Here is a 17,883-nt window from a genome sequence, read left to right on the forward strand (position 1 = left end):
TATCTTGATTTATTCTGACACCTTTGAAGAACATACTAAGCATGTCAGATGGGTTTTAGGCAGACTCAGAACACATTGCCTCTACGTCAAACTTGAAAAATGTGTTTTCAACCAGACCAGTGTTTCTTTCCTTGGGTACCAAATCACCCCAGAAGGTATACAGATGGACAATTCAAAAGTTGATTGTATTCTCTCCTGGCCAGTTCCCCATTCTAGGAAGGCTTTACAGCGCTTCCTTGGTTTTTCTAATTATTACCGTAAATTCATTAAAAACTTTTCGCAGATTGTGAAGCCCCTGAATGCCCTAACAAGTAAAAACACACCTTTCAAATGGACTAATGAGGCACAAGCAGCTTTTGAGACACTCAAACAATCTTATACTACTGCCCCTATTCTCCAACTACCTGATCCTTCATTCTTCTTCACCGTAGAAGTTGATGCATCACATTTCGCATTAGGCGCAGTACTTTCACAACAACAAAATGGGTCTGAACCTTTACATCCAGTGGCTTTCTATTCCAGAACTTTAACCAGTGCAGAAAGGAATTACCCAATTGGAGAAAAAGAACTCCTAGCAATCAGAGATGCTCTAGCCAATTGGAGACACCTTCTTGAGGGTTCTACACATCCGATCACTATTTTGACAGATCATCGAAATTTGCAACATCTGAAGGCCTGCAAAACCTTGTCTGCCCGTCAGGTGAGATGGAGCTTGTTCTTTGATCGATTTGATTTTCAAATCTCCTATAGACCGGGTACACAAAACTTAAAAGCGGATTCCTTATCCCGCATGAATGAAGACCGTTCTACCGAGTCACCACCTCATTCTATCATTCCTGATAACCGATTCATAGGAATAACTACTTCCTTTAAACAGTTACTCTCTCAAACCATATCCACAGATACTTCTGAGCTTCCTAATGGTGTTACAAAACAAACAGACGGATTATACACTTATAAAAATAAATTGTATGTCCCTTCAAAATTACGGTTGTTATTACTTAGACAATTACATGATTCTCCATTAGCTGGTCATCCCGGAATCACCAAGACAATACATCTTGTTAAAAGACACTATTGGTGGCCTCAATTAGCTAAAATGGTGCAAGAATATGTTTCTTCCTGCGAGATTTGTGCCAGCAACAAATCTTCTAGGAGACCGCCATTTGGTCTACTTACCTCCCTCCCAATACCCAACAGACCATGGGAGGTTGTATCAATGGACTTTATAGTCGAGCTTCCTAGATCGAATGGAGCTAATACCATTATGGTCACTGTAGACCTATTCACTAAAATGGCACATTTCATTCCCTTAAAAAATCTTCCAACTTCACTAGAGACAGCAACAGCTTTCATAAACAATGTTCTTAAGTTGCATGGTGTAACGGCTACCCACTGGTAGTGAGGGGTATCGGCCGTTGGAGACGTCCTTTTTGCTGACAAGTTATGATATGCAGGTACCGCCGGTATATCCCATCGAACGCCCTTCCAAGAAACGAGACGTGCTACGTTTGGAGGGTCAAACAGACTGACTTTATTTGGCATATTTCACCTGCTTATATCTGGTTACAACTGTTACAAGAACAATGACAGTTTCCGCCCTCCCCTTTTCCCAGTAGGGGGCTTCAACACAGACCCCCTGAAACAATGACATCTCCTTGAATTAATCACTTGGCCAGTTTCTAGACGCTTCGGCACCTCACCCCACTTAACATTTCCTGGCCAGGCACATAGAATTCAATTAACCTTTAAAACAATTATCACTCACACATAATCCCCATCAGCATACACCTCACAGGGGGCTGTTTACCTGCACACAAAAGAAGAGTTCATTATCTATGCGAAGGGAACATTAGCATTCAACAATGAAAAGAAACTTGTCCAATTAACCCTTTGAGCTCAGAATACACTGTGGTAAATCCAACTGTAACAAGTCCTGCAGTTATTATCAATGTCCAGGCAGAATAGTCCATAATCCGTTACACTGCCCCCCTTTTGTGGAACACTTCGGCAGACCCGGATTGATCCTTTTCGGATCAACTTGGGGATGTCCGGTCTGCTGTTAGGGTAAAAGTTCCGTTTGCCTGGACAGTCCGTCGGCCTTCCCATTGGCTTACCAGGTCGGTAGCTGATGGTGACGGTGAATAATAGAATTCAGTTCTGGAACAGTCACTTGCTTTGCTCTCTCAATGGCTCCCAAAACCTGTTGCTGATGCTCTTGGGACAGATACGGCACCACCTGGATGCAAATCCCATTTAATCTTTTGACAATTTCCGCCTGTTTGTGCATTTCAATGTTCAAGCCACGGGACATCTCATAATACATGACATAGTGTCGTTGCATCTCTGATTTCTCACTGGCCAACTTGTCACATTCCCATTTTAGACTGTGATATTGTGCCGGATCTACAGTACATGTCGGGGAAGGTAGTCTTACCCGGTTCTCAGCAGCAAGTGGGTTGATTCCAGCAACGCGGGTGGTCCCGGGACAAGCAGCAGCAGGTGTAGGTAAATAAGCCGAAGTCAGAGGGCCAATGTCGTTGCCCAGCACCACCTCGGCAGGTAGGTTGTCCATGATACCAACTGTGGTCTTTCCTGACCCGGCTCCCCAGTCTAAGTGCACACGGGTGGTGGGTACGCGAAATACAGCACCCCCTGCGACCCGGACGGCAACTGTGCGAGTGGACACGTTCTCTGGCTTTACCAGATGTTTTTGAATCAGAGTGATAGTAGTCCCGGAATCTCTTAAGCCTTGTGCTACTTGTCCATTCACTCGTACCTCCTGACGGTGATGCTGACGGTTATCCGGAGAGGCCGCTTGTATTGGGTCTGCCTCATACCAAATTCCCAGACATTCCTCAGGGCCCCCCTCGGTCTCCAGGCAGTGGGCCGCAGAGGGACGTGATGGAGTGCCCTCTGTGTTGGGTGTTGTGCGTCTCCAATTGTTATTTGTAGCTCTCAAAGGGCAATAACGAGCAATATGTCCCGTGTCGCTGCAGTGATGGCACGTCACCCTAGGCGAATCCCGGGGGTAGTTGCTAGGCCCCTGAGGATGTGGTGGGACTGGAGCCCGAAACTCTGGGCGTGGGGTGACGGTTGGAGTACGCGGTTCTACCTTCTGAGCCAGCCGCGTCGTACCCTGGCTTACTTTCCTTGTCTCCGCGTACTCATCTGCTAGCCGAGCCGCCTCGTTTAAGTTAGCGGGACGGCGATCTCGTACCCAGTCTTGTATGTCTGCGGCCAGGTCTTGGAAGAAATGTTCCATTAGGAACAGCTGCAATACTTCCTCCCCAGTGTTGGCCTTGCACCCTTGGACCCAAAGGGATGCCACCCTTTGTAACTGGTTGGCCCATTCCATGTGGGAGTCCACAGCCATCTTCTTGGACTCCCGGAAGCGCCGGCGGTAGGCTTCTGGCGTTACGGCATATCGGGTTAGCAGCGCCTTTTTAACTTGCTGATATTGTAAAATATCCTCTGGAGCGAGAGCCCGAAAGGCTTCGTTGGCTTTGCCCGACAATTTCCCCGACAAAATAGTGACCCATTGGTCTGGTGGTACCTGGTGTAGTGAGCACTGCCTCTCAAAGTCCGCCAAATATCCATCGATTTCCTCCTCACTTTCTACAAAAGCTTTAAATGCAGTGAACGGTAGTTTCTTTCCTGTAGCAGCGGGTGGGGGGGTAGGAACTGCAGGTGTAATGGGCTGTCTCGCTCTTACCAGTTCCAGTTCTTGTCCCCTCTTCGTTTGTATTTCTTCCCTTGCTTCCCGGAACAGCTGGTTGATTAGTTCCACGGACGTTTCTGGATACAAGGATAATCTCCGCTGTACAATCCCAGTAATTACATCTTCTTCGCTGACCGGTGCAAGGGGCTCCGTTCCTTCCATGGATCCATCCATTTCGTCCAGCTCCAGCAGTTCAGCTATCAGCTCCCTTCGTGGTCTGTTGCTGGCGCTCCTACCACGAATCTCCAATAGATCTTTCAGTGTGGATCTTTTCAGCCTGGCGTACTGCGACTCCATTCAGAACTTGCTCTTTGGATAAAAGGACCATCCCACTACTGCCAACCAATGTAACGGCTACCCACTGGTAGTGAGGGGTATCGGCCGTTGGAGACGTCCTTTTTGCTGACAAGTTATGATATGCAGGTACCGCCGGTATATCCCATCGAACGCCCTTCCAAGAAACGAGACGTGCTACGTTTGGAGGGTCAAACAGACTGACTTTATTTGGCATATTTCACCTGCTTATATCTGGTTACAACTGTTACAAGAACAATGACAGTTTCCGCCCTCCCCTTTTCCCAGTAGGGGGCTTCAACACAGACCCCCTGAAACAATGACATCTCCTTGAATTAATCACTTGGCCAGTTTCTAGACGCTTCGGCACCTCACCCCACTTAACATTTCCTGGCCAGGCACATAGAATTCAATTAACCTTTAAAACAATTATCACTCACACATAATCCCCATCAGCATACACCTCACATGGGGCTGTTTACCTGCACACAAAAGAAGAGTTCATTATCTATGCGAAGGGAACATTAGCATTCAACAATGAAAAGAAACTTGTCCAATTAACCCTTTGAGCTCAGAATACACTGTGGTAAATCCAACTGTAACAAGTCCTGCAGTTATTATCAATGTCCAGGCAGAATAGTCCATAATCCGTTACACATGGGTTACCCACTCAAATTATCTCCGATCGAGGATCTCAGTTCATCTCCAAGTTTTGGAAAGCTTTGTGTAAGGCACTGAAAATTGATCATAGAATGTCCACGGCCTACCATCCTCAAACGAACGGACAGACAGAACGTATTAACCAAATCTTGGAACAGTATTTACGCTGTTACTGCACTCATCTCCAAGATGACTGGTTTCAACTACTTCCCCATGCAGAATTTGCATACAATAATTCAACCAGCTCTTCGTCACTACTCTCACCATTTTTTGCTAACTATGGGTTTCACCCAAACAGTTTACCGACTTCATTTCTTTCTAACGAAGTACCTGCAGTAGACGATTATCTCACCACCCTAAAAAACACCATTCCAATCATACGGTCAAACCTAGAAAGTGCGCAAACACGACAAAAACGAAATTATGATCTTCATAGGTCAGTACCTCCTTCTTACGACGTTGGTGATCTAGTTTGGCTGTCTACCAGAAATCTACGTCTAAATTTACCATCGAAAAAGTTGGGTCGTCAATTCATAGGTCCATATCCTATTTCTCAAGTAATTAACTCTAATGCAGTAAAACTACGTTTACCCCTTGATTGGAAGATACATCCAGTTTTTCATGTCTCTCTTATAAAACCGTATGTACCCAATCCATTTTCCAACAGGACTGCCCAACCTCCTCCACCAGTTGAAGTTCTGGGTGAGACAGAATACGAAGTAGAAAAGATTCTGGATTCTAGACAAAGAGGTTCTGGCATTCAATATTTAATACGTTGGAAAGGGTACTCCCAACTTGAAGATTCTTGGGAAAATTCTTCCCACATTCATGCTCCTCGTTTAATTAGACAATTCCATCAGAGGTACCCCACTCGTCCTTCACCTACTATTGGCACTGGTGGTGCCCCATTGAGGAGGGGAGTATGTAACGTTACTGGCGTTGTATTGAACAGGACGAGCGCAGCCTTACCTAATCCTGTTAGCTGCGCTTGTCTCCCTGACTCTGGCGTGTCACTTCCTGTGCGCCGCGGCTTGCGTTCCACGCTGGAACGCGGAAGCGCGCCCCCAGCGAGACTCCTCGTTTCCCGCGCTGTGCGGGCTATTTAAACGCGCAGCAATGACGGCAGGGGGTTCCGCTATTTTGTTGGACCCCTGCCGTCACCTAGGACCCGCTCCTCAAAGCCCTGTGGACCTGCTATCAGGAGACACTCTCTTTATCCCTCCAGCACCAGGATCAGCGCTCCCTGCAGCCCTCTGCCCACAGTCTGTCCATCCAGGACTGGGATCAGCTCACCCTTCAGCCATCAGCTTCTCAGGCTTCCCATCTGTACCAGCACTCTGCAGACCTGAATGTAGCCATCTCTGTTTCTACCAGCAGTACCGCAAGTATCTCTACACAAATTGTTAAGATCTCCAGCCTATGCTGAACTGTGCTTGTCTATCAATTGCATATCTCAATATCTAAGTCCTGCCTGAATATACTTGTGCATGGTCTCAGCTTGTGATATATATATACATATATGTGTTGGCTCTATCTGCACTGCTTTCAGTAAGAAACATTAAGTAATACTGCTACCAAAAACCTTATACCTACTTATTCATAGACTGTGTCTTTAACCGTTACTGCATTATAAAGGCTTATGAGTTACTAAGCTTTCTTGATTATGCTGGTGCTCTATCTGAGGTTGTGATGATATAAACCATTAACTCTTAACCATACTATAGAGTGACTTTTGGTTTACACTGAGAAACCTCCGCAGTTGAGATCCAATTAATCAATATATAAAAATAACAAGACAGGATCGTCACAAAGAGGGAGCAGAGGGGGGAGGAGAACAAGTCTAAAGAAATCGAGAATGTGAGTGGTGATGGTATTTACAACCTCAGCTCTCATACTCTGACCCAATTGGAATTGATTTTGCTAAACAAAGGACTTAAATTCGCCCCACCAAAGAAATTTAATAAGTTCCAAACATACATGGATATACATCAATATGTACGCAGGGTAAACATCAAACGTTATTTTGCCGGTTTGTCTAATTCTGATAGAACTACAGTTCAACATACCCTTCAGCACTCAGGGTTAGCTAACGCCTTAACATGGAATCCTCCTGGAATGTTGGCTCCTTCGTTGAGAGTATTTAGGGACGTAGTGTTAAGAGATTTGGAGACTATCAAAATCTCGAATCACAAAATGGACCAAAATTTAGAAAAGGGACTTGACTCCTTGTGCGCCAACAAGGACTTGGTTATAAGACCGGCTGATAGTGGTCATGGATCGAACTATGTACATCAATGAAACTAAGAAAATAGTGGAAGACCAGGAGACATACACACCTCTGTTGGGGAATCCCATCATACAGTATAAAAATACCTTGGAGACATTAGTCAAGAGAGGCTCTGATCAGGGAATCCTCAATGAAAAAGAACAATTGTTCCTGGTCCCCAGGGCACCGAGGGTCCCGGTGTTATATTGTCTCCCAAAGATTCATAAAAGCCTTTCATGCCCCCCCGGATGTCCGATAGTGAGCGGCATCGACTCAATCACGTCCAGGGTGGGCAAATACATAGACCATTTCCTCCAACCTCTTGTCCAAAGAATGCCATCTTACTTGAAGGACACCAAACAAGTCATCAACATGCTGTCAGAAATCAAACCAGAGGCCAATACGTGGATGGTAACAGTGGATGTTAATTCATTATATACAATCATCCCACATGGTTTGGGGATTTCGGCTGTTAAACATTATCTTGACCTTCTCTCGGATCTACCACAATCACAGATAGATTACCCGTTGGAGCTTCTAGAGTATGCGGCGGGCCATAATAATTTTTGGTTTAACAATAATTATTACCGGCAAATATGTGGAGTTGCCATGGGTGCTAAGTATGCACCTAGTTTGGCCAATTTATTTATGGCCAAATGGGAGGAGGACGTCGTCTACAGTGACCAGAGCCCCCATATTACAATGTAGGCCAGGTACATTGACGACGTCCTCCTCCTATGGACTGGCACTAAACCCCAACTAGAAGATTTCATATCTCTCCTCAATAATAATGATAGGGGGATCAGCCTTTTGCATGAAGCAAGTCAGGAATCAATTAATTTCCTTGACCTTACCTTTGACGAAACGGCGTAGGGAGAAGCGGCGTGCTGACATCACCATTGTACACTTCGCTATCATCCGGAAGGACGGGTGGATAGTGAGAGCCGGCCGGCTATTACGATACTACACGCTAATTTTATTCGACCAACATGTGAGTGTAACTATTGTTTTTAACATTACATTTTATAACGGAACTACTCTATGCTGGCCTTTTTCTTCCTTTTGGGTCATCCAATGCGGGGAGATTTATCTGAATATTTAAAGGCGGAACACATTCACAGGAAGCTCTAGGACACTCTATGGCGCTTTTAAAGCAGGGCTGCTGAGCCATACGCACATGCGATCTCTTTCACAGGGATCAACTGGAGTCGGTAAGGTAATAGGAGATAAGAGGTGGAGGCTTTCATCTGTCCTGTCATCAGACACGTTTTCTCTTGGACTTGTTTGGCACTTCTTTTTTCTCCGATTAATTTGTATAGAATCACATGGGATTTTGGATTCTTATGGACTATTGCCTCATCACATTGACTTAATATTTATTTATGTCACTCATTTGCACAGGTGATTCTGTGTGCACAAGTTTATTTCAGTATCAATATTGTTTTATTGATTAATATTTATATGCAGCGTAGCTAATTTTTACTCCATGCACACTGAAGCTGATAAAAGCTATAAAAGACGCCAGTAGCTTTGCAGGGAGCCTTTCAACTTTTTTTAGCGTTTTTGCAATAGCTTTAATCAGCTTTTTTCAGTGTAGCTTTTTTTTTGTAATTTTTCAGCATTTTGCATTTTTTTGCGTTTTTTTTCCGCCGAAAAACGTCACTTTAAACACAAATTTTGTGCGTTCAGAAAAAAGCCAATAAACTCCAAAGCTCATTAACACTAAAAAACGCCCAGGTGTGCATGGGCACATAGGCTAACAGAGTTCAGTTTATAGGCTTTAAAAAAAAAGCCAAAACGCCAATAAACTGCAGTTTATCAGCTTCAGTGTGCATGGAGCCTTATGCATCCTAATCCTATCCTAAATTATTTTTGTTATTTTATAATTTTTTTTATTTAAACACCGTACATTTACTTATTTTACTTTTTTTTTTTATCAACTTTATTGCTATTACAAGGGATGAACAACATCCCTTATAATAGGATGGGCCGGGACAGGTCCTTCTTATGGAGAGATCTGGGGTCTGTTGGACCCCAAATCTCTCATCTGGCCTCCAATGCAGCAGATCAGACACAGATTGGTGTGATTGGTTGCTTCACTGGCACTAACGGGCAGGTAAACAAATAGCCAAAACAGGAAGTGATGAAATCCTTGTCTCGCTTCCTGATTCTGATGTCACACAGTGGGAGGAACAACATCCCTTCATTTCACTGTCTGCCTAGAGCTGGATGCCACTAGTTTCATCCTTACTGGGGCTCTCTAATCACATAGGAGTGCCAGGTAGAGGCAGCGGCGGTAGTGGGAAGGGGGTGGAACCCTCTTCCTCCACCTGTAAAAGTAATCCTGCAGCTTGTAAAGAATGATATATTGATTATTGCTGTAGCTGCAGCAATGACCGAGATATCACCCTTCCCGTCTGAGGATGTCCATAAACGTGCAGCAAACGGGAAGTTGTTAAATGCAGCACACCTTGATGGGTACAAGAATTGTCTTTCTCTTACAATGTGAGTGATACTGAACAAAGGATAACAGAAGGTGAAGTGAATGCAAAGTCTGATCTCTGATGCCTTCCCTTCTGTTATTCTTTGCTCAGTATTACTCACATTGTAAGAGAGAGAGAGAGAGAGAGAGAGAGAGAGAGAGAGGGAGACAGTGACCAAAACATCCATCTATCACAATTATCTCTGTAAAATGTGACAAACGTGTGGTGAAAGTAGTACTCACTTTATCTGCAGGTTGTGATGTCTGTGCCTGCAGTGACACCTATCCCGACACGTGGCGATGGGGTCTCCTCTCCAGGTTCTTCCATTCACAGTCAGCTAACCTAGTCTCCGCCCCCCAGCGACCGTGCACTAAATTAAATGGGCGGCCGGCCACGGAGAGGCCAGGTGAATGGAGTGAGCTCAAGGAGCCGCCGCAGCTGCCTTGGACATGTGGATGGCAGGTGTCACTCATGTTCAGCCCGCACCCCCCCCCCTACTGATGCCACTGTCCACCCCCAAGCTGAAGCTATCAGAGCATTAGCACAAGTACCGATACTTGTGTAAATGCTTAGTATTGGCACTAATACGGTATACGTATCGGTGAAAATCTATTAGTAAGTAATGGTGGCTGAACTCTGAATTGCAAGCATGCACCAAGAATGGACCTTAACTCTATATGGAGGCACAGTGTGTATGTGCACAATTTGAATCACAGATGAGAGATGAGTATAAAAGGCCAAGGATAAGGCTGGAGCCACAGCATGTACACAATGTTAAGCCTTTGGCAACTGGTCAGTGTGATGTAGAGTATATATACTGAGCTGTAATAAGTACATACAGTATATCCATGTGTAAAAGTGTATTAACAACAATGAAGCTCCTACAGGTTTTCTTAAGCAGTGCTTGAGTGAACTGCACTACTTGCTTTGATCAGCTGGTGTTTTCCAACCTTAGAATTTATAAACCCTTTATAATATAAAAGTTATGAAGCCATTGTGCATGCAACCGAAGATAAATGTATGTTTTATGGGAATGTATAATATATGATTGCTCTGCACATTAGCAGACAATAATTTACCCTTGCAGAATACATTATAGGTGACTATTACTCACTCCTGCACTTGTAATTAGCCAGCCAGAGCATAATGCTATTCACCTTCCACTTACCTTCTGTAATTATATTGAGGTTTAATTTCCTGGCCATTCGCCTATGTGCAACACTGAAATTTATCCTGCTAAGAGTGATTACATGTTAGCACAAAATAATGAGCAATAATGTTTTGCAGGTAAAAAAGAAATGGAACACATTCATTCCATAATGATTATAATTAGGGCCAAACAATTAATGAAGTCACCAATCCAGTCACCCTTGTTCTTTCAATTTATTTTGTTCTCCTAAAGGCGAAAATATTACACTAAATATACTATTCATTAAAGTATTGAGCAAACATAATCTGAAGCAGTATGTTTGCTCAATACTTTCATGAAAAGCATTTTTAGTGAAATATTTTTGCCTTTAGGAGAACAAAATAAATGTAAATTGTAATAGTGGATATTGTGAAACATTTGGAGGGTTAAGGTTTTCTTTTACATATGTTTCAAACCATGATATCATCTACCAATTGTTATTTTAAATAGTACTTGGTTTGTTAGCATATACGGAAGTCTTATCTACATGGTTCGACCTCTTTAGTTAACTTTAGAGTGCACTCACACTAGCAGTTTTAATCGGTCCCCGGTCCTTTGTGTAGTGTGAGCACTCCAGGCTGCTCCTGGGATCGGTTAATCAAACTGCACCTGGGACCACTTGAAACAGGTGGTCCTGGGCGCAGTTTACTTGAGATCAGGTACAGCTTGTTGCAGTATCAGTGCAAACTTGCGATGGAGAACTGGTCTGGTTGGAGAAGTTAAATATATAGACTGGTTGAAAAAAGACCATGTCCATCCAGTTCAACCAATAAAAGGAAAAAAAATATATACAATAGTATATACACAATCATATACCCAGAGTTGATCCAGAAGAAGGCAAGAAAAACACAGAAAAGAATGATCCAATTTGCTTCAGCAGGGGAAAAAAATTCTTCCTGATCCCTCAAGAAGCAATTGGATATTCCCTGGATAAACTTTACCTATAAAATGTAGTATCCAGTTGTAATAAGTACATTTAGAAAATAATCCAGGCCTTTTGTAAAGCAACACAGAACCAGCTCTTGAGGGAGTCTATTCCACATTTTCACAGCTCTTACTGTGAAGAAACTTTTCCGTATTTGGAGAATAAATCTCTTTTCCTCCAGAGGTAAAGCGTGCCCCCTCGTCCTCTGTGATGACCTTAACTAGTAGCCGACCAGCCACCGTCATTATACGGCGGCAGGTCGGCTCTCCTGGGCGAGAGCCCGTAGCTATACGTCCTATCGTATAGCCGCCACTAGGGGGCGCGTGCGCGCCGCCGGAGGCGCGCGCGCGCGCTCCCCGCTCGCCCCCGACTCCCGTGCGTGTGCCCGGCGGGCGCGATCGCCGCCGGGCACACGCGATCGCTCGGTACAGAGCGGGGAACGGGAGCTGTGTGTGTAAACACACAGCTCTCGTTCCTGTCAGCAGGGGAAATGCTGATTTTCTGTTCATACAATGTATGAACAGAAAATCAGTGTTTCCCCTAGTGAGGCCACCCCCCCCCCCACAGTAAGAACACACCCAGGCATACTTAACCCCTTCCCCGCCCCCTAGTGTTAACCCCTTCACTGCCAGTGGCATTTTTATAGTAATCTAATGCATTTTTATAGCACTGATCGCTATAAAAATGCCAATGGTCCCAAAAATGTGTCAAAAATGTCCGAAGTGTCCGCCATAATGTCGCAATACCGAAAAAAAAATCGCTGATCGCCGCCATTACTAGTAAAAAAAATATTAATAAAAATGCCATAAAAATACCCCCTATTTTGTAAACGCTATAACTTTTGCGCAAACCAATCAATAAACGCTTATTGCGATTTTTTTTACGAAAAATATGTAGAAGAATACGTATCGGCCTAAACTGAGGAAAAAAAATGTTTTTTTATATATTTTTGGGGGATATTTATTACAGCAAAAAGTAAAAAATATTCATTTTTTTCAAAATTGTCGCTCTATTTTTGTTTATAGCGCAAAAAATAAAAAACGCAGAGGTGATCAAATACCACCAAAAGAAAGCTCTATTTGTGGGAAAAAAAGGACGCCAATTTTGTTTGGGAGCCACGTCGCACGACCGCGCAATTGTCTGTTAAAGCGACGCAGTCCCGAATCGCAAAAAGTACTCTGGTCTTTAGGCAGCAATATGTTCCGGGGGGTAAGTGGTTAAAGTGAATAACTCAACACCAAAATCACTATATGAACCCTTTATATATTTGTACATGTTGATCATATCCACCCTTAATCTCCTTTTCTCAAAAGAGAATAAATTCAGTTCCTCTATTATTTCCTCACAGCTGAGCTCCTTCATGCCTCTTATCAGTTTGGTTGCCCTTCTCTGCACTTTCTCAAGTTCCCCGATATCCTTTTTGTGAACTGGTGCCCAAAACTGAACTTCATAATCCAGATGAGGTCTTACTAATGATTTGTACGTGCTATTATTTTCTACCAAAACCCCCAGATCCTTCTCCACTACGGATCCCCCCAGTTGTACTCTCCCTAGTATGTATGATGCATGCATATTCTTAGCCCCCAAGTGCATAACTTTAAATGTATCCACATTAACCTCATCTGCCACATAGTCGCCCAATTAGACAGAGCATTGAGATCGGCTTGTAAGATGGAGACATCCTGTAAGGATGTTATTCCACTGCATAGCTTAGTGTCATCTGCAAAGACAGAAATTTTACTTTTGATCCCAGACCCAATATCATTTATAAATTAAAAAGTAAGGGTCCCAACACTAAACATTGGGGTACACCACTAACAACCCTAGACCAACAATGAGTATGAATCATTAACAACTACTTTTAGCCAGTTTTCTATCCATTTACAAACTGATCTTTCCAAGCCTGGAGACTTTACCTTACACGTTAGCTGTGCGTGGGGAACTGTGTCAAACGCTTTTGCAAAATCCAAGTATACTACATCCACAGCCACCCCTCTGTCCAAGGTTTTACTTACCTCTTCATAAAAAGAAATCAAGTTTGTCTGATAACTTCTGTGTTTCATTAATCCATGCTTTCTGTTGCTTAAAATATTTTTTTTTCCAGCAAGAACTCATATATGTGGTCTTTTTATTAAACGTTCCAGTACTGTCCAAACTATAGAACTTAAACTAACAGGTCTATAGGGCCAGATTCACAAAAGAGATACGACGGCGTATCTCCTGATACGCCATCGTATCTCTGTTTTAGGGTCTTCCTAACTATGCGACTGATTCATAGAATCAGTTACGCATAGTTTGCCCTAAGATCCGACAGGTGTAATTGAATTACACTGTCGGATCTTAGGATGCAATACCTCGGCCGCCGCTGGGGGGAGTTCACGTCGTAAACCAGCGTCGGGTATGCAAATTAGTACTTATGGCGATCCACGTCGGTTTTTCGCGTTTGTTGGGTCGTCGCTAGTCTAGTTTCCCGTCGCAATTTTAGTCGTCGTTTTACCTGCCCTAACTTTACACAGCCCACGTATGTGCTGTTTAAAGTATGGCAGTCGTTCCCGCGTCAAAATTTAAAAATGTTTTTGTCTTGCGTAAGACGTCCGGGAATACGAAAGTACGCTACGCACGTCCCCGTTCGAAAAAATTACGTTACTTCGCGCAAAGCACGGCGGGAATTTCAAAACGGAGCATGCGCAGTAGGTCCGGCGCAGGAGCGCGCCTAATTTAAATGGCACACGCCCCTTTGAATTACGCGGGCTTACGCCGGAGGCCGCCGGCGTAGGTTTTCATTGCAAGTGCTTGGTGAATCAGGCACTTGCGATGAAAACTTGCGGCGGTGTAACGTATGTACGATACGTTACGCCGCCGCAGTTCTATATGAATCTGGCCCATAGTTACTTGGTAATTACTTTGATCCCTTTTTAAATATAGGTGCCACATTGGCCTTACGCCAATCTAGTGATACTATTCCAGTCATTAAAAAGTACCTCAAAATTAGAAACAATGGCTTTGAAATGACAGAGATAAATTCATTTAGGATCTGTGGGTGGATGCTATCTAGTCCAGGTGCTTTATTCCCCTTTATGCTGTCTGGATATTTCTGGACCATATAAATTTTGAGCCATTGTGGATAATTTGGGGCTTTGTCAATACCATCCCCATTATGAACATGAGCTCCCCCATTACATATTCTGTTATATTCTTTGTAACATTTAGCCACTTAGCAACTGCCCCCTGTAGATTTGCTACTACAGGGCAGCCGCTGTGTGCAGAATCACATAAATATATATATATATATATATATATATATATATATATATATATATATATATATATATATATATATATAGTGATTCTGCATTTTCGGGTAGGGGGCGTGCCAGCTGTGCTGTAATTAGAAGAAAAGACAGAGCTCTGCATATGTAAACAATGCAGGGCTGTGTCCTGTCAGTGGGGAAGTGGCAGTTTTTTTATTTCCCTTGTGGAAACCCTTTCATCACCCTAAATGTGTAACCCCTTGCATATTTAGCACTGATCACTGTATTAGTGTCACTGGTTTCTACAAAGTGTCAGTTAGTTTCAGATTGTCTGACGCAATGTTGCAGTCCCGCTATAAGTCGCTTATCGTTGCCATTACTAGTATAAAAATAAACAAATAAATAAACATTCCAAAAAAAATTAAATATATGCTTATTTGGATTTTTTTCCCAAAGATGTAGCAGAATACTGAAACAAAATTCCGACATATGCTCGGAAACAATTCGATGCATGCTCATTTTCTTGGCTCGTCGTAGTGCTGTACGTCACTGCATTCTTGGCGGACAAAGGTTCCGAGAACTTTTGTGTGACTGTGTGTATGCAAGCCAAGCTTGAGCTGAATTCCGTCGGAAAAACCAAGGTTTTTTCGATGGAAAATCTGATCGTGTGTAAGCGGCATAAGTTTTATAGTTTTGGGAGAAATTTGGTTATAGATTTGGAATAATTTGTAAACTGTAAACTACATAAATTTTTGAGCTGCCATTGATTTAGTAAAATATTACTCACCGTTGCCTAAAATGTGGTGCCTATTACAACCTGTTGTTCTCCTATATTTCATAGTACACTTAAAATGTTCTACAACAGGTTTTGTGTTGTTTGCTTGGTATAAATGTTTCCAGAAACAACTTATCAGAATTTAAATATAGGGATTTCCAGGCAATCAGATGTATAGTAAATTGTACAGTCACTATGAATGTTGAGGTATTTTAAAAGAGAAAAATGTCAAATTTACAGTAAAGTAATTGAATTTTAAAATACAATTATCTATTCCACCACCTGCCCTCTTGAATAAATGATAAGTTACAGTATAGATTTCAGATGCAGAAAAATAAGCTTTTAATGGTTTGGCCTTTTCCCATCTTGTAGCACCAAATCCTCCTTTAGCTGGTATTCCAGCCAGTATAAATGAGCTGGACTTGGCTCTAGAGAATAATGCCGCGTACACACGATCATTTTTCGGCATGAAAAAAACGGCTTCTGAAAAAATGACATTTTTCGTGTTGTAAAAAATGATCGTGTGTGGGCAAAAACAACGTTTTAAACCCGCGCATGCCCAGAAGCAAGTTAAGAGACGGGAGTGCTCGTTCTGGTAAAACTACCATTCTAATGGAGTAAGCACATTAATCACGCTGTTACAGACAAAAAAGCACGAATCGTCTTTTAACAAGGAATCAGCTAAAAGCAGCCCAAAGGCGAATAGAACTTCCCCTTTAGAGTGCCTTTGTACATGTTGTACGTCACCGCGCTTTGTTCATAGTTTTTCAAAAACAATGGTGTGTGGGCAACGTCGTTTATAATGATGAAGTTGGAAAAACGTTGTTTTTTGGACATGCTGAAAAATTTAATTTTTTTTCATGCCGAAAAACGATCGTGTGTACGCGGCATAATAGCCAGCTAAAGTCTATTCATACAGGCTTCTCATTATCCTTTATAGCCAGGTCCATGTGTGCTGACTGGAGAAAAGACTGCTGGTGGAATGGACATTGGAAAATGGAAAAACACTGCCTGGGACACTTTATACAGCATGTAAATAAAATTATATTTTAGAGTCAGTTCCTAATTGTATGCAATGGTTGAGGTTTTACATGCTTAGGCTTTTATTCTGGCTCTACTTCAATTCTGGTATATCCTAAGGGAGCTGATGAATTACTGACCATCACAAAATAACAACATGATCAATGTTACTGGATATCACAAAACAATATTAATTTTCATCCTATCATCAAATATGGACTAACACTTTTGTAACTTTTTTCAGGAGGAGGTTCCACAAGGTATGCCCAAATAGACATTGCTGCAACCGAGACAGCTCATAAGGTGGGTTCCCAGCATGCTCAAGCCAGAGAAGAACGTCTTCAGGAGTTAGAGCAGAAGAAAAAAGGAACTCAGCAATGATTTGACACGTGAAGAGTGAATTGAAAGGTTAAGGCTGAGAAACCTCAATCCTGTTAGTACCGGAAGAAATGGTACTAGAATTAGTTGCAAAACCTTTGGTGGCCCATCAGCGATGTTGGGTCAAATGGGTCAAATGAGTTTCAAACTGTCCTTTTTTTAAAGTGGTGCTGAAACCTAACCCCAAGGGTATTTGGTTATCTTAGCTCAACTTTTATCAAATACAGTATTTTGTGTGGTCTGTTGACACAGGGGTCATTCCAAAAGTGATATTCCTTCCTGGAAATGAGAAAGTTTGGGTGGAAGTAAATGCCCTTTGAACCTGAGACAAAATTAGGAAACACAATCATTAATAAAAACTTGTATTTTCGTGTTTTTTTTTTTGTGGAAAGTGTCAATATAGTTTTATATTCACAGTTACTATAAAATATTTATTGTTCTAGTCAACTTGTAGTATTTAACTTTAATTGCATATTATTTTATACATGGAAGTTGTCTGCAACATACCTCCTCAGTTGTATTGTCTTACAGTCAAGACGTTTTTTTTTTTTCAGGCAAAACATTAACAGTTAAAATGTTACTGTATTCATTAAATAATATCATCGGGCATTTCTGTAAAGTATTGGTACATTTTTACAATTAACAATTTTTTTGAACATTTATGACTTTATATTATTTAAACACAGGAAGATACTTTAGGTTTTTCTACTGTTATGGTTTGCAACTGCATGTATGTATGTAAATAGTATATACTTAGATAGTGGAAAACTATATATTCTACAGTGATATATAGAATGTAATATTATAATTTAAAGATTAAACACATAGGGCCAGATTCACGTAGGGAGCGCGTATTTGTGAGCGGGCGTAACGTATCCTATTTACGCTACGCCTCCGCAACTTTGACAGGCAAGTGCAGTA

At 42.3% G+C, this 17,883-nt stretch overlaps 1 protein-coding gene across 4 annotated transcripts in view; it reads left to right on the forward strand.

Moving 5' to 3' along the window:
- The window catches only part of DOK7 (docking protein 7), a 215,926-nt gene extending 198,589 nt beyond the window's left edge, over window positions 1-17,337 (forward strand). For all 4 annotated transcript variants that reach the window (XM_040335349.1, XM_040335350.1, XM_040335352.1 and 1 more), the window contains one exon: window positions 16,829-17,337. In XM_040335349.1, the coding sequence (XP_040191283.1) occupies window positions 16,829-16,965 (137 nt within the window). In that variant the 3' untranslated portion in view covers window positions 16,966-17,337. The remainder of the gene's footprint in view (window positions 1-16,828) is intronic.
- The last annotated feature ends 546 nt before the right edge of the window (window positions 17,338-17,883 follow it).

Source organism: Rana temporaria, chromosome 1 (genome assembly GCF_905171775.1).
Source record: "Rana temporaria chromosome 1, aRanTem1.1, whole genome shotgun sequence".
Classification (NCBI taxonomy): Eukaryota; Metazoa; Chordata; class Amphibia; order Anura; family Ranidae; genus Rana; species Rana temporaria.